The sequence below is a fragment of the Acinonyx jubatus genome, chromosome B1 (assembly GCF_027475565.1).
Source record: "Acinonyx jubatus isolate Ajub_Pintada_27869175 chromosome B1, VMU_Ajub_asm_v1.0, whole genome shotgun sequence".
NCBI classification, from domain to species: Eukaryota; Metazoa; Chordata; class Mammalia; order Carnivora; family Felidae; genus Acinonyx; species Acinonyx jubatus.
Window position 1 is genome coordinate 141,967,531 of NC_069382.1, and position 26,074 is coordinate 141,993,604.

The 26,074-nt window shown below is 40.2% G+C and overlaps 1 protein-coding gene and 1 long non-coding RNA gene across 5 annotated transcripts in view; one reads left to right on the plus strand and one right to left on the minus strand.

The window, feature by feature from the left end:
• Window positions 1-26,074, plus strand: part of BTC (betacellulin) — a 233,340-nt gene that overhangs the window by 18,001 nt on the left and 189,265 nt on the right. For 3 of the 4 annotated variants that reach the window (XR_008296274.1, XM_027058311.2, XM_015079909.3), the window contains 4 exons: window positions 7,748-7,846; window positions 17,801-17,918; window positions 22,587-22,733; window positions 24,821-24,931. Coding sequence is in view for 3 of the 4 variants with exons in the window: in XM_027058311.2 (XP_026914112.1) it covers window positions 7,748-7,846; window positions 17,801-17,918; window positions 22,587-22,733; window positions 24,821-24,929 (473 nt within the window). In the remaining variant the exon portion in view is untranslated. The remainder of the gene's footprint in view (window positions 1-7,747; window positions 7,847-17,800; window positions 17,919-22,586; window positions 22,734-24,820; window positions 24,932-26,074) is intronic. The other variant, XM_053217252.1, reaches the window with a different exon arrangement.
• On the minus strand, window positions 154-25,763 carry LOC113599190 (uncharacterized). The gene is made up of 2 exons (XR_003419913.2): window positions 25,537-25,763; window positions 154-481 (listed from the first exon to the last, which is right to left on the minus strand). It is a non-coding gene; the product is annotated as an uncharacterized LOC113599190 (long non-coding RNA).

Consider the following 26,074-nt stretch of genomic DNA (forward strand, 5'->3'; position numbering starts at 1 on the left):
AAATATATGAATGATAGGTGACATCTAATACAGTTTTAAAAGGGACATCTAAAAAGTTTAGAACTATTTTTTAGGTAAAAAGTAAAATATGAAACAAAACAGAACAATGACAAAAAAGAACAAATAGACCATCAATATACCACTTCCCAGTAGTACAAGAGATTTAGCAGTTTCCTTTAATTGTACGGAGACTAAAACCCCCGTGTTTAATCAGACAGCCAAAAATGGCCAACGTGCTATGGGGCTGCATTACCAGAAATAAGGTGCCCTCAATTTGGGGGCTGAGAGCCCCATTCTACTCTGTCTTTGCCAGACCAGGTGAAATGGCACCTTGGTTTGACCTTACATATAGAGGACCATGGCAAGGCTTATAAGGGTCTTGATGATGACAGAGAAAATGTACTTGAAGGATCCAGGATGTTTAGCCTGAAGAGAAATTCTTTCAGGGAGACTTGATAGCTGGTTTCAGATAGATGAGAATCTGTCATGGGAAAGAGTAGATTTATTCCAGGTGATTCTAATGAGCAGAGTAAAATTACAGGAAGGCAAAACCCAGCTTCACATAAAGAAGCATTTATAGAGCTTAAGACATAGGTGGTTAATAAATGTTTTAAAAAAGATTTTTTTTAATGTTTATTTTTGAGAAAAAGAGAGAGAGAGAGAGAGAGAAAGAGAGAGAGGGAGTGCGCAGGGGAGAGGCAGAAAGAGAGGAAGACACAGAATCAGAAGCAGGCTCCAGGCTCTGAGCTGTCAGCACAGAGCTGAAAGCAGGGCTTGAACCCACCAACCAGGAGATCATGACCTGAGCCAAAGTCGGATACTTAACCAACTAAGCCACCAAGGCACTCAATAATCTTTCTGAATGAAGGAAGGACTGCAGTTGAAAGAATGGATGGATGGTCTCATTGAAGTGGACTGCCTTAGAAGAGAGTGAATACTCTCTCTACTGAAATTTTAAAGGCCAACTTGATGAACTCTCCCAGAGGATGATTTTAGTTGGTTGGTAGGATATTTTAATACGTGTAAAATTCTTACTAATTCTGGAACTGAAATTTAACAAAATTTGTGACTCTTCTGAATGAAAATCTTGTTATGTTTTCCACATCTGAGTACGATATTTTCTTTCATTTTCTCTAAAGTAGAATCCATACTTTCTCTGATGCAAATAGGGATTATTTTAATAACATGTTGTTTTAAACAAATTCTTTTACTCTATTATTTCATTTAATTTTAATGAACTAGATTATTGGATGGGCAGAGAACCTATGATTCTAATTTTTCTTGAGGGAAAAGGGCAGGAGAGGTTGCTAATTAGCTCAAGGTCACATAGTGAATTAATGACTGAGTTCAGTCTTTCCGTAAGATAATGGAACTCTCCTTAAGAAAATTTTTAAGAAGCCAAAATTCGAGCCTTCAAGGTTGTGTGACTGATTTATATTAAAACAACACATTCAAAATGAAAGCTGTATTTTAGAGAAAAAAATATTAAAACAGGTTGGAGAGATTGCAATGGTTCTCAACCAGGTCATTTTTCCTCCCAGGAACATTAGGCAATGTCTGGAAATTTTTTGATTGTGACAACTCAGAAGTAGGGGGCGGGGAAGGGGTGGGATGCTGCGGGAATTTAGGAGATAAAAGGCAGGACTAATCATCCTAGAATGCACAGCCTCCCATAACACAGAATTATCCAGTGTGAAAGTTGAGAAACCTTTGGATGTTTTGCATCCATTTAAACCAGAACTTGGATTCCTTTGAACAGTGAGGTGAGATGTGTAGCATGTAAAATGCCTTTAAGCTCTTCTTTTCTTTTTTTTGTTTTTAATTTTTTTTTAATGTTTATTTATTTTTGAGACACAGAGAGACAGAGCATGAACAGGGGAGGGGCAGAGAGAGAGGGAGACACAGAATCGGAAACAGGCTCCAGGCTCTGAGCCGTCAGCCCAGAGCCCGACGCGGGGCTCGAACTCACGGACCGCGAGATCGTGACCTGGCTGAAGTCGGACGCTTAACCGACTGCGCCACCCAGGCGCCCCTAAGCTCTTATTTTCTAAAGACTTTTCATTTACTCAGAATAAAGTTATATTTGCCAAATTGCTACCTTTGACTGCCAAGGATTATACGTTGCGGAAGAAGCCCTGCCTTTCAGGCTAAGCATTGTAAATCTTTTCTGCCTCTACTAATAGTCCTTTCTTTGCCTCTTTCCTATACCTTTGGCATCTTTCTATCAATTTTCTATCACAATAAAACCAAAAACAACCGGGGCCCCTAGGTGGCTCAGCCGTTGACCATCCGACTTCAGCTCAGGTCATGGTCTCACGGTTTGTGGGTTTGAGCATCGGGCTCTGTGCTGACAGCTCAGAGGCTGGAGCCTGCTTTGGATTCTGTGTCTCCCTCTCTCTCTGCCTCTCCTCCACTTGTGCTCTGTCTCTCTCTCAAAAATAAATAAAATGTAAAAAAAAAAAAAAAACTTAAACCAAAAACAACCCTCTTTTTTTCTTTATATATTGACTGATCTTTTCCCTCTCTTTCTCAGTTTGACATCTTTGAAGAGTCATCTGCAATTATTTGCATACTTTCTATGCATTAATGTTTCTTCCTAATGTTTGTCTTTTGGCATCCCTTATACCTGTGCTTGGTACAGCAATCCAGCGAATCACTCAAGCCACAAACTCCAGTCACTCTAGACTTCTTTTTTTCTCACTGCCTATCTTATCCCACCAGTCACCGTCTTCTCTATTTTACTTTGTGACTGAGTCTCGCAGATTCATTTCTTCTTCTCCATACCCACTGCTGCCACCTTTGTGTTAAAGTACTGGTGTTAAAGTAACCTTTCCAAACCAAAAAAATAATTCTGTTGTTTCTCACTTAAAGGTTTTCAATGACCCCAACTTAGGTGCCTAAGAATCCAAAGTAATTAATATGGTCATTTGTTATTACCTACCCGCCCCCCAGCCTTCTCTCCAATCACAATCCCCACCAGACAAACCAGAATAAGTTGGGTTATGCATATTGTGTCTTCTTACAAGTTGTCCCTTTTGTTCAGAATGCCTTGGTCAATTACAACTTTATGTGTCCTTTTCTTTAAAATTAATTTTAGTTTAGGGCTCCTGGGTGGCCCCTCATTGGGCTCCACACTGGCCATGAAGCCTACTTAAAAATTAATTTTATTTTAATTAGTATGTATAATAAATCATCATAATATGTATAATAAATATTTTAATTAAGTTATGTATAATAAATATACATAGGTTTTTAAAAGTCCAAGAGTACTAAAAGATTTATAACCAAAAATAGCATAAAAACTTAAAAAACAAAAACAAAACACACAAAACAAAACAAACCAAAAACAAACAGCAGATCTTTGTACCAAAGCTTCCTGCCTCTCTGCCTCCTGGAAGCAACCACTTTTGTCTATTTGAAGTGTCTCTTCTGCATTTACCTCCCTCATGCTAAATAACTTGCTTGTAATGCTATTTCTTGGCTTGTCAACTTAAACTTTCCCTACTGAATTTCTCCTCTCCCATAATTTTAGTGGGGTTACCATTAGGGATGCCGCTGAGAACATTGAAAAACCAGCACAGCAAAGATACTGATTCATCGCAACAGTCTCCCCACATGGTGTAGGTGGGCTAATTACTGGCCTTGATTTTATGACAGTTTTTGATGTAATGGATTTAAATAATCAGTGTTTACATCACTATTACCATGTAAGTACTGTCTCCTGCAGAAACAAATAACATCAATGATTATGTCATCTTGCTTACACAATTTTTTTCTTTCTAGAAGTTACTGGTTGATGTTCACAGCAATCATTTCTTCCTTCTTAAAACTCACCACAAGCCTCACCTGTTCTATCAAGTCTTTACAGCTAGGTAGAGCCGATTCTCCATCCTGTGTTACCTCTGTTGTTGTCCTTGCTACATGCACGACCTTCAAGATTTCCGTGTCTCTCTTCCTCACCGGAATGAGAGCTCCTTCAGGTTAATGACAGTATCTGTTATCTTTGAACCCTCAGTGTCTTGTGCCAGTGCAAAACACAGAATACTTAGTAAATATTTGTTGCATTATGGATGGAACAAGAGTGTCTTTTGTCTTTGAAGCTGCTTTCAGTATTGAGCAAAATGGTTTTGTGCGCATTTCTCTGATTTCTGAGTCACTTCGTATAGATCACAAACTGAAATGCCTGTCAAGATGTAGGCAGTTAAAATAAATGAGTGTGGCCACGTCTGATGGGGTCCGTGGCATTAAACGGGTCACCTGCTGCTTGACTCCGGCTAGTCGCTGTCCGGAAGGTGTTTCAGACCTGTGTTGCCAGCCCTTCTGCTTTTTCAGCGGAAGTAGAAAAATCCAGGTTTGCTACGAACTGCCATGATTCAATTTTTTAAGACTATGCAGACTGAGAACATGATTCCTGGGAGCGGATTTGGTTCGTGGCCACCAGCTTGTGACGGTGGCCTGAAGATTGTGGGTGAGCAGTAGCATAGCACATGCGACTCCAGTGCCTTGTGCTTGGTGTTTGGTTTGCCTGAGCATGGATCCTCCCTGGGGGGTCCTCTCCAGGGCTGTCCCCAGTGGTGGCATCCCTTCACAACAGCTGGCGCCAGCGTGTGGAGTGAGTCGGAACAGAAGAGAGTCTGGGCACAGGCCCCAGCCTGCCAGAATGTTTGAAGGTGCTGGGCAGCGTTTCAGTGGAATCAGGGCTTCCACTGTTAGGTGGAAGTGGAGAATGATGGGTTAAATAATACGTGGTAGAAGAAAGTGCAAGTAGACTAAAAACTGTATACTAGGTGCCAAGCCATGTGCCTTCTCATACGTTATTCAATTTTTTAAAATTTTTATTTATTTTTGAGAGAGAGAGAAAGAAAGAGATATAGAACATGAGTTGGCGAGGGGCAGGAGGAGAAGGAGACACAGAATCCGCAGCAGGCTCCAGGCTCTGAGCTGTCAGCCCAGAGCCTGACGCCGGGCTCGAACCCACAAACCGCGAGATCATGACCTGAGTGGAAGTTGGACACTTAACCAACTGAGCCACCCAGATTCCCCTTATGTTACTTAATTTAATTTTTACAATAACCTCGAGGAGATGGTGTCATCTCCAGTTTGCAGAGGTTGAATCTCTGTAAGATTTAGAGGTTTTTAGTAAAATTCCCGCCATTAAAATAGATTAACACCAGAATTAAGGCTTCCTGATTCTGCCCATGCAGAAAGCCCATGTATGGGATTTTAAAAATGAATTAAACCTATTTTATAATAATAAAGACATGGATTGAAATTTTCTACTAGAAATGGATCCTGGGATCTTTGAATCTGAAAGTTGTTTTCTTCATTTACAGATGGATTATTCATTCCTTCAACATTTGTAGAGTATCTATTGTGTTCTGTGTTAGTTACCAGGGTTACAAAGATGCGTAAATATACAATCCCTGTGCTTGGAAAGCGCTAAATGATTGTATGTTTCTGGTTTGTTATAAGTGTGAAAGGAGGGTGGCAGGTGTTGGGATAAAAGATATGAAAACTCTAGAAATTTGGTGGCCAAATTGTTTTTTTTTTTTAATTTGGGAGATACTCCTTTGTTTGTTGTTGTCACAGATAAAATATGCTAGTAGGAAATTGAAAAATGAAAATAAGGAAAATTAAGGCAAAATCTCCTAACCAGTGTGAGCAAGTCTATGTACTTAATTACCTACCTTTTGATTATCTATCAATATAAACATTTTTTACATTTATCACACACAGATGCAGAGAAACACACAGATCACACTGCATTATTATTCTATAGCCTATTTCTCATATGTAGGAATATATCAAAATGTTCTATTACTATTTGAATTATGCCTGAATAGTATTTTATTGCATGAAAACAGTTCTGTGTATTTAATCAACTCTATCTTGTTAGATATTTAGGGAATTTCCAATTTTTTACAATCTATGTCATAGAGAATTTTTACAGCTAAATCTTTTTATGTATCTTCAATTATTTCCTTAGGAAAGGTTACTAGAAATGAAATGACTGGATTTAAGCATTTTTATATTTTTTGAGTTTTTTGCTTTTAGAACGTAGAGCACTAAATTGTCCTCCAGAAAAGTAGTACCAATGTATCCATCACCAGTGGATTTGATTTTCCATTTTTATTCACTATTTCAAATGCTAGTTACAACCTTTTTTTTTTAACTTTTCTAATTAGACAATTAGAAAAAAGTCTCTATATTGATTCTTTTTGAAAACTCTTTTGGCCTTTGAACTTGCTAGATACTATTGTCCTCTGGTATAATACTCTCACTTCTTATTAAGGTTAATTGGTTGGCTGATTACTTGCCTTACTAGCTTTGGAACACTTTGAAGGTAGAGCATGTCCTATCTGCCTGGGTGTTTCTGGATGCTCATGGATGTCTGTTGAATTGAGTTGAATTGAAGAAGATGCATAGCTTAGAAACCATTGGCTAGATGGATAAATGTCAATACACCCAGTGGGCAAGTTATTTGATTCCTGCCAGTTACATGATAATGAGTAATTTAAGTGATCATTGGTCACATGCCAGCACTGTGTTAAGTGCTTGCATCCTTACCTGATTGAATCCTCACAGAAATGCTCTGGAGAAGAGATAATAATTGTCTCCACTTTGGCAATGAAGAAATTGAGAGATTATGAAATTTGCCCAAGGTACATGGCTGTAAAGTGGCAAAAAAGGTCATGAACTCAAGACTAGCTAACTCCCAAGCCCTCTTATCTTTTCCCATCTGCCCTCCCTTACCTTCTCCTCCCCTCTCCAACTTATTATAGATATTTAAATATATTTATACAAAAGTAGATAGAAGAGCATAATAAACCTTGGTTTAGCCAACACCCAGCTTTCATAATTATCAATATGTGGCCAATCTTGTTTAATCTGTAAGTTTCTCCCTCCCCCTTGCACCCATCTTCTCTTGTTGGATTATTCTAAAATAAATGTTGGATACATTAATTTCATTTATAAGTTTTTAAATATATATCTTTAAGAGATATGGACTCTGTTCTTTGACCTAAACCACAATATTATTAGCACACTTTAAGTTCTCTAAAACAATTCCTTAATATTATCTAATGTGTACTCAGGGTCTGATTTCCCAGATTATCTCATAAATGACTTTTTACATTTGACTTGTTTAAATACAATCTGCACATTGTATCCTAAACTGTGCTAACCACAGCACAGTATTCCTCTCTCCCCCATACTTTTTCATGAGACCTGTCCTTCTCAACAACAGAGATACTTAGCTGAGGGAAACTCAAACTTTCAAATAATTCCCACAAATTGAATATCTAGTTCACATATCCCAAGAAGGAAGTACAAACACTAGTTAATACCAGAGAAACACTGAGTCTGTTTGGAATGGAGAAAGTACGTTGCCACATGGGTTTGTCATTCATTCTCCCTGGAAATTCATCAGTGTATTTGTGCAGCGGCTGAGAAGTCTTATTTCTCTGCCTCTGTGATGTCTCCCTCACAAGCTATGGCCAAATCTCTTCACTTAAGATGCATACTTAGTTGCAAGTGTTGCTGGCTTTTAAATTCTGTCTTTGGCATTGAGCTTAAAAAACGAGACGTGCTGGCCTGTGTACCACCCCCCTTCCTGTGGGAGAATGCCTTGGGAATGGAAGGCACAGGCTTGTTATTTTCATAAATGGGTCATGGCTTCGATAGAGTATTTTGCATTGAGGAAATTTTCAAGTTTTCATGCTTGTTTGGTTCTGTTTTGAACTTGAAGGTCTAGTGATCCTCCACTGTGTCGTGGCAGATGGGAATGCAACCAGAAGTCCTGAAAGGGATGGCCTTCTCTGTGGAGATCCTGGGGAAAACTGCGCAGGTAAGGCTTAACACACAGTGCTTTTGTGTTTTACCAGCCTCATGTTCAGTCTTGGAACGTTGATTTCCCTAACTTTTAATTTTTAATACTACACTAATCATGAGACTGGTTAGTTTTGTGAGCATATATAGTGGACCAGGCTCTCTGCCAAGTGCTTTATATACAGTAATGCATTCACTCCTCGCGAGAGCCCTCTGAGCTGGATCATATTTTCGACTTTATTTCAAGGTGAAGTCCAGAAAGATTAAGTAACTTGCCAAAGGCTACCCAGCAGGTAAATTGCAAATCTGGGATTCATACAGGTCTTTCTGATTCTAGTGCTTCCATTTTTAATCATTACATTATTTTAGGTATTGCAGGTGTATGCTCCAGACTCTGGCAGGGGATATTTTGGACTGGATGCATACAAAGTTGGCATATTCTATTCAAATTAACGTCTTTCTATTCCATAACTTAAAAGAAGGGAAGAAGGCAATGACTTTTGCATATTTTTGCCCTAGAGATGCTTCAATCAGCATTCTCAAAGTTGTTAGTCTAAAGCAAAGGTGAGCCTTAGTAAAGGGTCAGGTAATAAGTATTTTAGGTTTTGTGGACCATGCAGCGTTTTTTTGCAGCTACTCAAAATTGGCCACTGCACTGTGAAAGCAGCCATTGACACTTTGCAAATGAGTGGCGTTGGATATGTTTCAATAAAACTTTATTTAGAGAAACAGGCTGTGAGCCAGATTTGGCCCTTGCGCCATAGTTTGCTGACTCCTACTTTAAGGTTCTGTCTGTCCTTTATAGATGCAGTGGTCTGTTCTTCTCCAGGGTTGTCTCTGATTCAAAACAAAACAAATCAAATCAAAACAACCCAACACAACGCAACACAGGCCAATTCTAAAAGTAGGTGGGAGAGAGATTCCTGTATTCCCTGGAAACGTTTTGGAGCTCGGAGGGTAGTGACCTGGTGTAAGTGCTCCTGTCCTAGCACCCTGGAGAAGTCATAGCTGAGCTGGGAACACGCTGAGCAAGTCACCGTGACGTGAGCCATCAGTTCCAGCCCAGTCTTCTGCTTTCTTCCCTCGCACTAATGGGTGGTCTGGAAAGTGCTTCCAGGCCGTGGAATCTGTTGGTGTCTTAGATCATGCTTGTGTGGGTCTTTTCACTCGCGTAGAGAGAAGAACAAGGCCAGTGTTATGTGTTTGTGTGCTTTTCTTCAGTTGGGTTTTAAATATCTCCAATGATGGCATTTTCACATTTCCCTTGGGGGCTATTGCATGATCCAGTGACTGACAGTTCTAAAAAACTTGCCTCATCATTATCCTAAATGTGTTTCCTATTTTTTTTTTTAATTTTAGTGAGACTATTTAACATGAGATCTACTCTTTTAACAAAATTTTAAGTGTACAACCCAAGATCGTTAACTATGGGCAAGATGTTGTACAGCACCTCTCTAGAAATTATTCATCTTGCATGACCCAGACTTTATACCCAGTGAATAATGACTCCTCATTCCCACCCCCCCCTCCTCCCTGGCCCCTGGCAACCACCATTCTACTCTCAACTTCTGTGGATTCAGCTGTTTAGATTTTTTTTTCTTTAATAAGTGGAATCATGTAGTATTTGTCCTTCTATAACTGACTTATTTCACTTTGCATAATTCTTTCAAGGTCCAATCATGTTGTTGCAAATGGCAAGATTTCCTTCTTTTTTAAGACTGAATAGTATTCCATGGCTTGCATAAACCACATTCTATTTATCCATTCATGTGTTGATGGATATTTAAGTTGTTTCCACATCTTGGCTATTGTGGATTGAATAGTGCTGCAATAAACATAGGAGTATGTGTGTTTCTTCGAGATTCTGATTTCTGTTCTTTTGGATAAATACCCAGAGGTAGGATTGCTCAATCGTATGGTAGTTCTGTTTTTAATTTTTTTAAAAAACTCCGTACTATTTCCCATAGCAGTTATAGGTTGCCTTGTCAGTCTATTGTTTCTATCCTGTGCAGAAGAATTTTAGCTCATTTAAGGTCACACAGTAAGCAGAGTAGCCTGACATGAATTTGGAGAGACTGACTCCATTGTTAATCACAATGCTAAACTCCTAGAATCGTGGGGGAAGGTCAGAATGCTGAATATGTGAAGGAAATTCTGAAAAATAGTCCTTGAAAGTAAAGCCCAAATAAGGGCAAAATGTTCTTTTTAAAAAAAAAAAAAATATTTTAAATGTTTACTTATTTTTGAGACAATGCAAAAGACAGAGTGCAAGCAGCAAAGGGGCAAACAGAGGGAGACACAGAATCTGAAGCGGGCTCCAGGCTCTGAGCTGTCAGCCCAGAGCCCGATGTGGGGCTCGAACTCAGGAACTGTGAGATCATGAGCTGAGCCGAAGTCGGACGCTTAACCGACTGAGCGACTCAGGTGCCCCAAGGGCAAAACATTCTTAAAAAGGAATTAATATGGAGTAGGAGAAGATTGTCCTTATTGACTGTGTGACCGTGGGTGAGTCACTTAAGCTTTCAGACATCAATTTGTAATCTATAAAATGAAGGAATAGTTCAGATCATCTTTAGGAGTTGGTCTTTTTTTTCTTTCAATTTTTTCATTTTTTATCTTGTAATTTAAAAAATTTTTTTTTTTCAACGTTTATTTATTTTTGGGACAGAGAGAGACAGAGCATGAACGGGGGAGGGGCAGAGAGAGAGGGAGACACAGAATCGGAAACAGGCTCCAGGCTCCGAGCCATCAGCCCAGAACCTGACGCGGGGCTCGAACTCACGGACCGTGAGATGGTGACCTGGCTGAAGTCGGACGCTTAACTGACTGCGCCACCCAGGCACCCCATTATCTTTTAATTTTTTTAGAGAGAGAGCACGCAGGCATGAAAGCAGAGGAGGGGCAGAGAGAGAGAGAGAGAGAGAGAGAGAATCTTAAGCAGGCTCCACACCCAGGATATATCCCAACACAGGGCTCGATCCCACACCCCTGGGATCATGACCTGAGCTGAAATCAAGCATCAGGCAGTCAACCTGAGCTATCCAGGCACCACAGGAGTTATTTTATTTCTAAATGATTTTATTCTTTTATTGTCAAATAGTCCCAATCTCTAAGCATTTCACTTTTAGTTTGTCCTTTTCTATCTTGAGTAAGGAATTTATTCATTCCTACCAATACTTTTGCAGCAGGCTCTGTCCCCGGTACCAAGGATGAAACAATGAACAACATAGTCAAAGATGAGATCAGAGAGGTAATGCAGAAAGAGAGGTACTGAGTAATGTCATGCAGAGCCTTGCCAGGGATTATAAAGCCTTCAGCTTTGAGTTTTAATAGCATCACTCTGGTGTCTGTGTGCAGACTAGACAGTTAAGAGTTGACAAGATAGAAGCAGAGAGACTAGTTAGATGTTGTTGCCATGGAGACTACTTCCAGCCTAGAGATGCTGTCAGGCTTAGACCAGGCTAGTAGAAATAGAGGGACGATTCTGCATACATTTTTAAATACAGCCAATAGAGTTTTCTGATGAATTGGATGCATAGTAGAAGAGAAAGAAGTCAAAGTGGCTCTAAGATATTTGGCCTGAATAACAAAGAAAGTATCATTTACTGAGATGGAGAAAGACCAGACTTGAGGGAGAAAATCAGGTGTGCCCTTTGGAAGTGTTCATTTGAACTGCCAGTTAGGCAACCAAGTGTTGGTTGGACAGTTGGACACTGAAGGAAGAGATCGGGGATGGAAACATAAATTTGGGAATTGTTACCATAACGGTGTTTAAAACCAGGAAATGCCCAGAAAGGAGTGTAAAAGCCCTGAGTCCCAAAGCATTGCAAAATGTAGAGGTTGGGGGATATAGGGAAGAACCAGCAAAGGAGACTGAGCAAAGGGGGCATTATAAACATAAGAGTTCCAAAACATGCACTCATGAAAAACAAAAGAAACACAAGTTTTCTTCCCGTTCATTGTTCTTTGTTTGCCCCTCAGCTATGAATAATTTTTAACATGCAAATATACACACACATCTACACTAAACTCTTTTTTCTTCCTTTAAAGGGATGGCATGAAAAAGGGCAGCTCTTTTTTGTTTTGTTTTATTATTATTATTTTTTGATTTTTAAATTTTATTTAAATCCAAGTTACTTAAGATATAGTGTAAGAATTTAGTGATTCATCACTTACATACAACACCCAGTGCCCATCCCAACAAGTGCCCTCCTTAATGCCCCTCACCCATTTAGCCCCTCTCCCCCCAACACCCCTCCAGCAACACTCAGTTTGTTCTCTGTATTTAGGAGTCTCTTATAGTTTGCCTCTCTTATCTTATTTTTCCTTCCCTTCCCTTATGTTCATATATTTTGTTTCTTAAAATTCTACATGAGTGAAATTATATGATATTTATCTTTCTCTGACTTACTTTACTTAGCATAATACCCTCTAGTTCCAACCACGTTGTTGCAAATGGCAAGATTTCATTCTTTTTGATCGCTGAGTAATATTCCATTGTATATACACACCACATCTTCTTTGTCCATTCGTCAGTCGATGGACATTTGGGCTCTTTCCATACTTTGGCTAGTGCTGATAGTGCTGCTATAAACATTGGGGTGCATGTGCCCCTTCGAATCAACACTGAAAAAGGACAGATCTAAGTGAGGGCCCACTCCTGTAAGCTGAGAAATCATTGGCCTAATCCTCCTGCTTAAAACACATGCTGACCCATTCTGATTAGCCCCCTATATGAACATATTCTAGTAACACTGGAGGGTTAGCAAGGACATCTGTGAGATCTATTTTTCTTTTCCTGGAGTAACGAACTCTTTTACATTTCTGTAGGGAATGGCATTGGATATGAAACCAAATGGTAATCCTCAAATAAGAGAAATTTTCAAATTTTGCACTTCTTCAAGGGCAGTGTGAATTTACCTTCCCCTGTCTCAGGGAGAGAGTGGGCAAGATAAGACGTAAAATTAACTCAGAAAATAAAAAAATTTCTTCCTCACCTCCTGGCTTAACACGGTTGTAAAGTGAGGAAACTCATATTGAGAAGTTGCCAGGAAGCCAAGGACTAGATTAAAGGCTTAGGTTCTACTTCATGGAGTAGGAAGAAATTTTTCTTCAAATTCTTCTGTGACTACTTAAACTCTTCTGTGCATTAGCTGTTCCCTTTTTTAAAAAAATGTGTGTTCATTTTTTGAGAGACAGAGAGACAGAGCATGAACAGGGGGAGGGGCAGAGAGAAAGGGGGATACAGAATCCGAAGCAGGTTCCAGGCTCTGAGCTATCAGCACTGAGCCCAACGTGGGGCTCGAACTCATGAGCTGTGAGATCCTGACCTGAGCCAAAGTCAGATGCTCAACTGACTGAGCCACCCAGGCACCCCTACCTGTTCCCTTTTTAAGGTCAGATAGCTATGTGGGAAGATAAATTTATAGGTATTTGTTTCACTTCCTCTCTGTCTTTGTTAACACTTATGGGAATTTTACCTAAAAATTTAGCACTTCCTTTTAATCTCTCGCACAGAGATTTAACTATGTATTTAACTAGGGGGTTAGAGATACTATGAGGTTATCCACATTGTAATGAGAATTACATAAAATAATTGTATATTGTAATTTTATAATAATTGTATATTACCCTTAGAGTTGATTTTAGAAGAGCTGCTGATATTAATATTTATAAAATCATTAAATGGATTTGTAACGAGCACAACTAGAATAAGTAAGTGAACGTTTTATGAAAAATAAACCTAATGTGTCAATTCTGAGGAGTTGTTTTTTTTTTTAGTTTATTTATTTATTTTGAATGCGAGAGAGAGAGCCAGCACGAGCAGGGGAGGGGTAAAGAGAAAATCCCAAGAATTAGGAATTAGGTTAGGTTAGAATTAGGTTTTGACGTACACCTATCTGTAGTAACCCTAGTATTTCCTTATTTAACTGGCTTTAGCATCTTCGGAATATGGCATCTCAAGAAGAGATTGAGATACATTACCCCACAAGTAATGTGGGGCCCATTCACTTAGGAGATTGTGTTGCAACCTGGCCTGCTAGTGGGTGTAGTTTTCCAGTGCGATTTTGTGGGAAAGACTCAATCCCAGAGAATGCTTTGGTTTTGGAAACAGGGGTTAGAAAAGAGTAAGGGTGGTGGGCGGCAGGGGGGTGGGGTGGGGAAGAACGACTAAGTTCCAGCACCCCCATTATCAGGGGAATTTTCATGTCGCATTTTCCGGACCAGGCGATTCACTTCTCAACAGAGAAACACAATACATGGGACTAATCATTCTTTTGTCATAGGATTAACTTTTCCTTCTTGATAAGCATCTCTGGAATGGAAGGACAGATTTTGCCATCCTCTGCCCTATGTCATCGGGTCTCGTGATAGGCAGAAAATGTTAGATTTCACAGTTGTTCAATTTTCAGATAATGTGACCTTGATGAATATTAGACAAAAGCAACTGGAATTTTAGGTGCATTTTGAAAGGGGGTATGCTGATAAGCCTTCTCATTTCCATCAGAGAACTGAGATGATCCCATCTGTTTTGGGGAGGGGGCAGTATGTGTGATGTATTATTTTTTTTTTCCACGTTTTAAAGTTCCATAGAGAAATCCCTGGACATTTTCTGCGTGGTGGCATGGAAGGGTTTTCAAATCCAAATAATGCTGGGAATATTTAAGATCATGTTTATTTGGCAAAGGAGAGAGCTCTGGGAATGATCCGAACAGTGCCTGGCAACCATTTCCCTGGCATGGATCTGTGCTGCTTGGATGGGCTGAGGCTGGTCAAATCCCTGCACCCAGCAGCTGCCGGTTAAGGCACTTTTTGGGATCATGCTCTGTATGATGTTTATTAAAAGGGCAGCTACATTTAAAGGGACATAACCACTAGAGAAATTAGTAAAGCTCAGGATACAGAGCCATATGGCTTATATTTAAAGTCAGGTATGCTTTGCAAAGTAGGAAGGACCTTCCTGGATCACAGCAGATCCGTGACTAAGTCTTATTGCTTCTTAAATTCATCTCCTTGACCTCGGTTCCCCTCCCACAGGCCCACATCACATATATTTGCATGGCTCAGGCATGCCTTGGTTTTCTCCTTGCTCTTGGCATCTTCCTACTCTAACTCAGCCTGCAGATTCCTACCTGATACACTGAAAAATGTAGTTTTTACATATACCATTTAATTTACTTCACGAGAACCGTCTTCAGCTCTCCTTTGCCTTGTAGTTCAAATGTAAACACTTCAGCCTACTGCCATTTGATGACTCTAACTTCCATTCACAGACCCCCTTGGCTGTTCCCCTCCATTTCCATTAAATCTGCCTCCCACTCCCCACATGATGAGGCTTGCATGTTCCTGACCTTGAGTTTTTGCTCCTAGCATTCTCCATAGCTAAATAGATTGCTTGCCTCCTCCTAAAACAAACAAACAAGCAAAAAAAAAAAACAAAACAAAAACAAAAAAACAAAAACCATTTCCCAGAACTTTTTCTTTAATTAGATAAGTGCTCTTTGTAATGATACAACATTTCTCTTGGAATTGCTAAGATCTTGAAGATTCTAGAATCAACTCATTGACTGAGGACTTTATTGTGCAGGGTACTCTGCTAGGAACTTGTGCATGCACTCTTTATTTGAGTTCCTCAACAGCCCTTTGAGGTAGATGCTATCATCTTCAGGGTACAGGTGAGGAAACTGAGGCTCAGACAGCTTCATAAGCTTGCCCGGACCCATCCAGCGAAGGAGAGGCAGAGCTGAAAATAAGACACAATTTTTCCTTCCTCATCTGATGTTCTTTCCTTCCCCTGTTTCCAGTGTGCCACAACTATCTATGCGGTTACCATGGTTGTTTTTACGGGTTGGTTGCTTATTTTGTTGCCTTTTGTTGTTGTTGTTGTTCTATTGTTCTAATTTAGATAGACAAGATACGCTTCATTCTTTTGATGTTTTCCAGTGCTCACTACAGGGCTCTGGAAATAGAAAGTAGGCATGAAAGTTGGCCAATACATTTATTTGCCAAAACCTACAGATCTTTGTTTTTGAGACACTCTGGAGTTATTTCCGGAAGAAATTTCGGTAAGAATCCCATTGACCGGTATGCGTGGGAGCAAATGTCTGGAGTGTAGAAGCTGTCAGCCTAGCTGGTAATCAAGTCACCATCCAAAACCAGGTCAGCCAGTTCCTCCGAAACATCCTGCCACCTCCTGAAGCTTTGTGACCTGGCATTGTGGGAATTGAAACTTTGTGACCTGGCATTGCGGGAATTTGCTGTGTATAGATCATCTGAAGTTCTTGGCAATTCCTCCCTCTGGTTGCCCTGGGGATTTTTTGTGCTCATTTTATAATACTAATTAAGAAGTTTAGCAGTCATTACTATTAATATCACTCAGATGCCAGGTGAGTGTGAAATGCCCTTCTGAAGTGAACATCACGGTCCTTCTGGCTTCACAGGTGGCTGAGTCTGTAAGCTGTTGGTCATAGCATGAATGTGAAAAAGTCCAACCCTGGGCTGGAGCTGGCTAGTTAGCTGTTGGCTCTGGGTGTGGGCACATGTCCGGTGTGAATCAGCACATGAAACAGCAAGTCAGTATTTCTGTACCGTTACTCTTGTCAACCCTTACTTATTAAAACCTTCTACATGCATGGATGGGAGAAACTTACGTATCACCGTCCCTAGTTGAAAAATTAGGCAATGAAAACTCTAAATGGTAAGACAAGGAAGTCAGAGCAGGATCAAAATCCGGGATATGAGGCTTCCAGTATCTTCCTCTTTCTTTAGAGCAAGAGAAACCTTTGAGGGGTTAAACGAGAGGGAGAATCTCCCATTAGGCAAGCGTGACTTCTGGATGCATCAGGCTGAGAGCAGATGACAGCTACCTGCTGAACGGCTGACTTGGCAGAGTGCCAGAGTGGAGAGGTCAAGAGCATGGACTCCGGGGCAAGACCTGTTGGGTCTGAGTCTCAGTTCGACACTTCCTAGCTGTGTGATCTTGGAAGATGACTTAGCCTCAATGTGTTGTGCTTTGTTCATCCATAAATAGCAGATAAGAATGATGCTTACCTCACAAGGCTGTTACGAGCATTAAATAAGTTACTATATATTAACTATTATGTATATAACTATTATAACTATATATACTAGTACTATATATATTAGATATATATATAAGTACTATATACTATATATATAGTTATAGTTATGATAGTTATATATGTGTGTGTATATATATATATATATATACAGAGAGAGAGAGAGAGAGAGAGAAGATGACCAGTATCTAGCACTTGGTTACTGCTACATGCATGTTTAAGGGAAGGGAAGGGAAGGGAAGGGAAGGGAAGGGAAGGGAAGGGAAAGGAAGGGAAAGGAAGGGAAGGGGAAAAAAGGCCTTTTCTTTTTTTTTAATGCCATGTGCCCCATGGCTCCGATAACCTTCACAGAAAGAATAGCCTTCTCTCACAAAAACTATGCTTCCCCCTTTAAACAACACCAAGGTTTCTAAGAGGTAGGTTGGGCACCAATCTTTGTTAAAATACGAAACATTCCCAGGGCATCAGGGTGGCTCAGTTGGTTAAGCATCCGACTTCGGCTCATCTCGTGATCTCACAGTTGGTGGGTTCGAGCCCCGTGTCGGGCTCTGTGCTGACAGTTCAGAGCCTGGAGCCTGCTTCGGATTCTGTGTCTCCCTCTCTCTGTGCCCCTCCCATGCTCATGCTCTGTCTCTCTCTGTCTCTCAATAATAAATAAACACTTAAAAAACATTAAATATGAAACATTCCCACCAAGATCCCCATCACCCTATTGATAGAGCTATTTGGGGACCACAAAAGTCTGGCTTTTATCCCAGTGTTGAAAGAAAGGGATACTCTATAGGAGTATCTCCTATAGAAAAACCTGCAGCAAAGAGGGGAATATGATTCCACGTAGAAATAAATGTGTATCTAAAGTGAGTTGATTTATTGGGCTTTTTCTCATTTGTCAGCTACCACCATGCAATCGAAGCGGAAAGGCCACTTCTCTCGGTGCCCCAAGCAATACAAGCACTACTGCATCAAAGGGAGATGTCGCTTCGTGGTGGCCGAGCAGACGCCCTCCTGCGTGTAAGTGGACCCCTGAGCCAGCAGGCAGAGGGCTGCAGAGCAGTGCTGGCCGTGGACTTGACAGGGCTGGGAAGTCTGAGCTAACCGAGCCCTCTGTGTCAGGACACAGCTCCCCTGGTCCTGCCCTCGGCCATTTGTTTAGGGACCCTTTCTGCAGCCACTTATGGAGAAACTGACACACACTTTCCTTCTGAAATAGGAGCCTGCGAGAGCCCAGATCGGCTCCCAGGCTGTGTCCTCTGCTGCCTTACGCAAGCAAGCAGAACTTTCTGTCCAGTGTTAAGGATGCTTTTCAGCTCCATTCATCTCCCAGTGTGGTTCGAATGGAAGCAAATTCTTCTGGAACGTGTTAGGTGGTTTGCAGTTAATGTAAATACGAAGGATTTTCTGCCAAATTAAAAGTTACTTTTGCAGGTGTCAATTAAGCACGAGGAAATCAGTCCTGCTTCTAAGCAGAGATTTGTTTGCAAAGCCTGTTTATTACAGAAGGGAATTGGAAGAGAAGTGCTCTTTCTGCTTCTTAGTAGACTGATTCCAAGTTTAGTTTTTATTCAGGCACAAACAACTTTTTTTGCACTTACAAAATATTTATTTTCTTCTAAAGAGATACCTTTCTGGGATATCTAAAGAGATCTCTAGGTGCTCTCTGAGACCTTTTCTGAAAGATGAGCGAGATGATTGTTTAAGTACAATTTTGGCCTAAAGTTTGTAGAATGTTTATGTTTTTATGTGTCGTTCCCTCGGTATACATTTTTTTTTTGCATAAGTGTCTGAAAACAGTGATTCGGAACCCTGATTTAGTGGAACATTTAAGGGTCATGGACTTCATAAAAATTTAATTGTAATTAAATTTAATTTAAAAATAAATATACTGGATAATACTTTGAGGGGATAAGAATTGCTAATGTAAGGAAATAAGGGAAATGCGTGTGTGTGTGTATGCTGCGTGTTGGGAAAGAATAGAGTTTTTTGTTTTTTTTTTTTAATTTCCTCCAATTGCTCACTGGCTTAGAAGAATATATTGCGTTTTGAAAATATTAATGCCCTTTAACCCAGTACATTTATCTAACTTGTCCCTACGTCTGCAGATTTATTGTCCTTTAATCCTGCTGCCTTCTAAAATGAAAACCGCAATATATAATCTCCCTGCCTAAGATCGATACACAGCTTGTCCCCTTCAGTGTGAGGCTAAAACTCATTTCCATGGTCTCCACAGCTCCTCTGATTCCGGCTTACCTTTCTAGCCACATCTCTCACCATATTCCCAGCTGTTCCTCTGAAATCCCACATCCCTTTCCACGGTTTATCACACAAGCTCTGCTAGTCTGGAAAGCTTATTCGCACTGATGTTTTGGATGCAGCTCAGACCTCAGCTCCTCCTGGATCCCTGCACTGACTTCCCTCTTCTCGGACACACACTCAGGTGTATTAGATGTCCTGTCTCTGAGATCTAGTCTCCCTTCCATGAAAGCTCTTTTCCTCTGGAGCATAGCTGTTGGTCCCTGTGAGTGTCCCTTCCGTGTCTGCGAGCACCCAGAGGCGGGTCTCGGGGCGTATTCGTTTTTGTGTCCCAGGGCCAAGCGCAGTGTCAGAATTTTAATAGGTGCTCAGGAAATGAGTGGCGAATAAATGAAGAAGTCCCTCTAGCATGGCGCATCGAATGCTATGCTGACAACACCAAGGCCTTACTCTGAGCCAGGAACAGCTTCTTCGTGGTAAAATGGTGCAGAATCAACAGCAAGCAGAAGAGCAGAGAAGCCAGCACACAGATTTTGAAGCCAGGTAGACCCAAGTTAAGGTTTTGTTTGTACCAAAAGAACTGCTAACAACAGGTCAGTTACCCTTCCCGAGCCTCAGTTTTATCATCTGTAAAAGGGGGTAATAATATCTCCCTCTCAAGTGTTGAAAATAAAGCAGGAGAATTCATTAAGCAAAAATACTTTCTGTCATACCCAGCACAGAGTAGGTGTTCCATACATTGTCCTGCTGACGAGCGGGGTGTATGTGACCTGGGCCTGACCTTTTAGGTGACTGGTCATAGCACAGGTTCAGGCAAAGCTGTGTTGCCATTGGTGACTCTGCCAGCTTGGAAAAGCACAAGTATCTCCTTTTGCTTGGAATTACAGGAGTGTGTGGACTCCTGCTTTTACATTAAAAAAAAAAAAAAAAAGTGTGCATCTCAAATAACTCAAATCCCCTTAGTCTTCTTAGTATTTTCTTGGAATGGGAATGATTTCTTTCCAGATACATATCTTCATGTATCTATGTGGTACAGTTCGTTTAAGCAGTATTTCATGTGCTTGGGCATCAACTTGAGAGTCAAACAGCTTGAATCTGAATTTCTCTATACTCTCAGTTTCTCCACCTTCCAAATGGGTTAATAACGACACCTACCTCAGAGGTTGTTGTAAGGATCAATTGACTTAGTAGTTACAAATCCCTTACAACCATGTCTGGTGATTATTTCAGGACAGTGATCCTAACTCTGATTTTTCAGAATCCTGAAGGGTCATGGGTGTCTTTAAAAGTGATTTTAAATGCTTTAAGATGTTTACTAAATAAAAACTGATGTATTCAGCTACTCAGCATTTCATAAACATCTGCTAGGATCTTGTACTCTTTGCCTCTTCTTTTCCCATTGAAATGACCATTAGCTGACATGTTATTGGTTTGATGAGAAGTGAAGTAACATGAGAGCCATGGTAACTGCCTGTGCAAAGGCTGGCCTTCTGGCCTGGCCTCATTGGGTTATGGCTTTTGCAGGAAATCCTGCTTACTGAGAAATTCAATTAAAGCACGGCTACACCACTGAACCCAGAGCCATAATAATAATTAAAAAAAAAAAAAGACAAAAAACATTCTAAAAGAGCAGCAAGTCATTTCTGTGTATTTTATGGGCAAATTTATTGTTTAAAAATGCCAGATTTAGTGAATGTGTTAGAGAAACCCTTAAGCTAATTGGAAGAGACTCTATATATTTGTAAGATTTTCATTATGACCTTAAAAAAAACCAAAACTCTTTAAAAAAAAATCTCCCTCCCACACACGCAATAAAAAGTGGTTCCCCCCACGAGTTCCAGTTCTATGTGCAAGAGATTTTTGATGTTTCAAGATCTTTCTAAGCTCTCTTCCTGTTATTTTGACCTTGCCAGGAAGGAATTTTCCTCACATATGCGGGGGTTTTCTTGCAATAGACGCCATCAAGTATCGTTTCTCTACAGCTTGAACTGATCGTCACCTTTCTATATGGATGTGACCAAGCCAGATGTTTCTTCGTGCTGTTGTCTCAAGCATTATATCAGCGATAATGTCGGCATTATGGGATCTCCTTCCTTGTGCAGGATAGGCTTTGTGGGAATTGACTGCACTGCTCTTGTCAAACACGAACCAGAAAATGATCTGGCAGTAGATCCTTTCTTGCAAAAACAAAAAACAAAAAACAAAAAACAAAAAAAGAGAACAAAATAAAACAATAACTAAATAAATAAACAACCGAGGTAACACAGAAATCTTTTTAAGAAGCAGAATTTCATCTTTTGGGGATTTAAGCAATTATGTATATGACCACTATCTCTTTTGTTTTGAATGAGTCTGAGGAGAAAAAAGGGAAGATACTTGTTAATGCAAAGGTACTGATGTTACAACATAGGATTTCAGTTTTGCAGCGTCCTCAAACTTCTTACGTACCTTTTAAGCGTCTAATGGGATTCAGAGAATACTGTGGATAGTCCCCAAATCACTGAGCCTTTAGCTGAGTGTTGCTCAGACAAGCCTTGGCTTGGACAAAGGGAATCTGCCGGGTTGGGGTAAATCCTAAGGCTGTATTGATAAAACGTTGAGAGATTGAGGAGAGTGAAAGTCACTCTTGGAGATTCCTTGACTTGTGGCCACTGCACTTTATGAGGGCCGCAGAGAAAGGGGCCATTTACAGGACAGTGGAGGGAACGGTATGCACGTCTGAAAATGGGTCTTTGAGCATCAAATAAAGGAGCTGGAGAGGACAAGACCTATTGTATTTTGGGGGGGTTTTAGTTGGAGGGGTGAAGAGCATCACGTAATCTGTGGCCACTGTGAGCAGAAGAATCAGAACTGGTGGGTGGCAGTTAAGAGAGAGAAAGGAATCCTGTGGAAAAACATTTACGGAGCTTTCTATGTAGTTCATAGGCTATCGGTCTATGAACTTTCACACATGTTACCGCGTGTGATCACATGAAACAGTATATTTCTAACAGTTTGGAGCAGGAGGACTTGGGCACATTGACTGCCCTCCAATGACATGGGCGGTCATGGGGATTTTGAGTTCCTTGTCATGGCGGTATTTAAGCGCTTGGGGGGCACCACGGAGGGATTTTTGCCATCTCCTCTCTTTCCAACTCAGAATCTAAAATTTTAAAGTAAGTTTTAGTAAATTGTGATTACCTCTGTTTATTTAAATTAGCCATGTTGCGAATGTTCAAGTGATGACAGGCTTTCAGCGAAGCAAAGAAAGTGAAATTACTTGTGAACACAGCGGTATCCAGCTTTATTTGAAAAAAAAATTTTTTTTTAAAGGAACTGAGCCCTTTATTAGTTCCAGTAAATGACAACAGTGTTAGTTCCTTCAAAAAAAGAAATAGTAGAGGTTCTTAAAAGTCTTGCACGGTTTCCCTTGTTGTTTTATTTTCACAGCTGTGATGAAGGCTACACTGGGGCAAGATGTGAGCGAGTTGACTTGTTTTACCTCAGAGGAGATAGAGGGCAGATTTTGGTGATTTGTTTGATAGTAGTTATGGTGATTTTTATCATCTTGGTGGTCGGTGTCTGCACATGCTGTCAGTAAGTATTTTTTTTTTAGTATCATTTTAAGGAAATCTGAGAAATTTTTATTTTGCGATTTCTTTTCTTCTTGCCTTCTTTCCCTCCTTCCGATCTTTCTTCTTTCCTTTTTGTTATGATTGAAATAAATCACTTACAGCGAAGTGTCTACTTACAATGAAACACATGATATACTGCGTTTGTCATTTTACTGAGCATAAGTATTATCATTGAAAATAAAATGTGGGGGCGCCTGGGTGGCTCAGTCGGTTAAGCGTCCGACTTCGGCTCAGGTCGTGATCTCGCAGTTTGTGGGTTCGAGCCCTGTGTCGGGCTCTGTGCTGACAGCTCAGAGCCTGGAGCCTGCTTCAGATTCTGTCTGTCTCTCTCTCTCTCTCTCTGACCTTCCCCTGTTCATGCTCTGTCTCTCTCTGTCTCAAAAATAAACAAACATTAAAAACATTTTTTAAAAATAAAATATGTATAAAACTCTTCATTAAAAGAAGAAGAAGAAGAAGAAGAAGAAGAAGGGCAAAAAGTATGAAGGTGACCAAAGGTACAAACTTCCAGCTGGATGATAAGATAAATAGGTCCTAGGGATGTCATGTGCCGCATGGCGACTGTAGCTAACAACACTGTATTGTATATTTGAAAGTTGCTAAGAGAGTAGATCTTAAAAGTTCTCATCACAAGAAGAAAAATTTTGTAGCTGTGTGTGCTGACAGATGTTAACTAAGCTTACTGTGTTGATCATCTTGCAATATATGTAATATGTATTTGTGTATATATATATATGTGTGTGTGTGTGTGTGTATATATGTAATCATTGTACACCTGAAATTAATCCAATGTTATATTTCAGCTACATCTTAATAAAAAAGCCAGCTATGTAGTCTTAAAGTCAGTCATGTTTTATGTGGGTTTGTTAGTAGGCAAACTAAGACTTTTACTACCTTACATTGTATCATGACCCAGTAACTTAGGAAGGTAGAGACAAACACACAAAAACGTTTTTTTCCCCCTTGGCCACCGTAAAATAATGGATTTTATTTACAAAAGATGATTGCACTGGTTTTCTTGTTTTTACTTTTCATGATGTACCACAACTTTGGAAATCAAGAAACACCTTGATTTTTTTCTCTGAGACAGTGTTTTGATGTACTTCTTAAGTTAGTTTCTTTCGTGAAGCTATCAAAATTTGTATCGGATGGGGACTCCGACACAGTATGCTAAAAAGCCTTTCTTAACGTGCTGTGTTCTTGTCTTGAGAAGCTAGTTGAGCCCCCTGAACTTCTCCCTTTACTTTTGGGCTACTGGGCACACCAAAGAGGGTGTCTTGTGACTCCTTTCTTCACAGAAAAACTTCAGCGTAGCTACTAGGAGTCTAGAGTCTTGGATTTTTAGCCCAACTCTGCTATTCAATATCTTTGGGACCCTGGACAAATTTCTTAACATCTTTAAACTTGAATTTTATTTTTTTGTAAAACAGAAAGATTAAACCAGGTAATCTGTAAGATTCCTTGTAGCTATAAAATTGCAGGGTATTTAAAAATTTTTTTTACCTTCAAAATGGCAAAAAAAAGAGCTTTTATAACAGCAGATTTGGACAGATCTGAGAAAATTAATTATGACATCAATTTTGCATTATACTTTAAGAAACTGGACAATAACCCAGAGGATCTAACACATTTTTTAATGTATCTATAAGCTTAATTAACAAATCCTGAGGCTATCTTCACCCTCTTGGTTTTCTTATGTCTGTTTCCAATTTGTGTTATTCCTTATTCACATACTACACAATGCTTATTAGTCTGTTTTGTAAAATGACGTGTCCTGAACATTTTTCTTGTGCTAACCAAGCTCCATCAACAGCCAGGTGCCCTATTCTTTCTATTTAGGTAACTCTATTCACACTTTTGCCTACTGTGGCTATCATGGGAGCCTAGAAAAAGAGACAGGTTAAAAGAGAACTTAAAATAGTTAAGAAAAAAATGAACCTACAAATTTTTAACCATCTAGAAATAAGATCAGAGGCCCTCTTGATGGTTAATTTTGTGTTCATATGAATTAACAGGTCCATACTAACTTCTAACACCTTATCTTCCAAGCCCTCTTCGGAGGCGTCGCAAAAGAAGAAAGAAGGAAGAAGAAATGGAAACTCTTGGTAAAGATATAACACCAATAAATGAAGATATTCAAGAAACTAGTATTGCTTAGTGGTAAGTATGAAAAATTTGGTAGGCGAGAAACTATTCAAGTGACAGTTACCTGGTGAGATTGGGCTTAACTTGATGTAGTAAATCAATGATTCGAATTTAATTATGCTTAGAAACATCTGAAAGTAAATAGATTTTTTTCATAGAATCTGAAGCCAAATGAAAGACTCTCATATCTTTCTTTTGCATGTTACCCCATTGACAGGCATGCAGAAAGAGGACTTTTATACACTTTTTCTAGTTTACTGAAATCAACCTACTTTCTAATTGTACATGGTTGTGGTGGTGATTTTATATTTTTTTCTTCCTTGCTTTTGGGCACAAGGAAGAGGTATTGTAGCTTAAATATCTCACACTGAAGAAAAAAAAAATAATAGCTACGTTTTAATCATAACCACATTTACATAGCATTTTACCGTATGCCCAACGCTGTTCTAAGCCCTTTCAACGTTACATCCGTTAGGATCCCAGCAGGATCGAACAGCGAGATTTATTGAGGGACTGGGAGGGCAAGGTTGAGGGACCCACAGGAATTTCAAGGCTCCTGGAGCCTAACATTGGCAGGAGGCCGCTCCCCTCCCCTGCCTGGAAGGGCCAGGGAAGGTTACCTTGGCACTGAGAGGCTGGCCACCAGAGGGCCTATACTCTGTAGGAGCTGTACCTGCGGTTAGAAGTAGTCACTGCCGGAACCTCAACAAGGAAGAGGAGCAAATGTAGAAAAAAACTCCCCAAACTGTCTCACCACCTGCTTCAGATCTTCAGCAGGTGCCTCCCATTAGCCAAACCCAATGAGGATCCAGGGGACAAGGAGGCCCTTGTGATGTGTCAGCTCCCCCGCCCCGGAGCTAAGAGCAGGACAAAGAATGGCTCCAAGGGGGCAAATGGATCACAGCGCTCGTACAATCGGCTAGGGTAGTTTGGCTGTGATAGCGTCAAACCCAATCGAAAGGATTTCAAATGAAGGAAATGCGTTGGCTCGTGTGAACTGGCAGTCCGGAGGAACGGTACTCTGCACACTTCGGTGAACGAGAGGCTCCCACACGGGGAAACGTTATTTCTGTTTTTCTGCTCGCTCACGAAGAGTTGGCTTCATCCTTGGCCGGTTCCCCTTAAGTCATGGCAGTAGCAATGGGAGCCACATGCTTC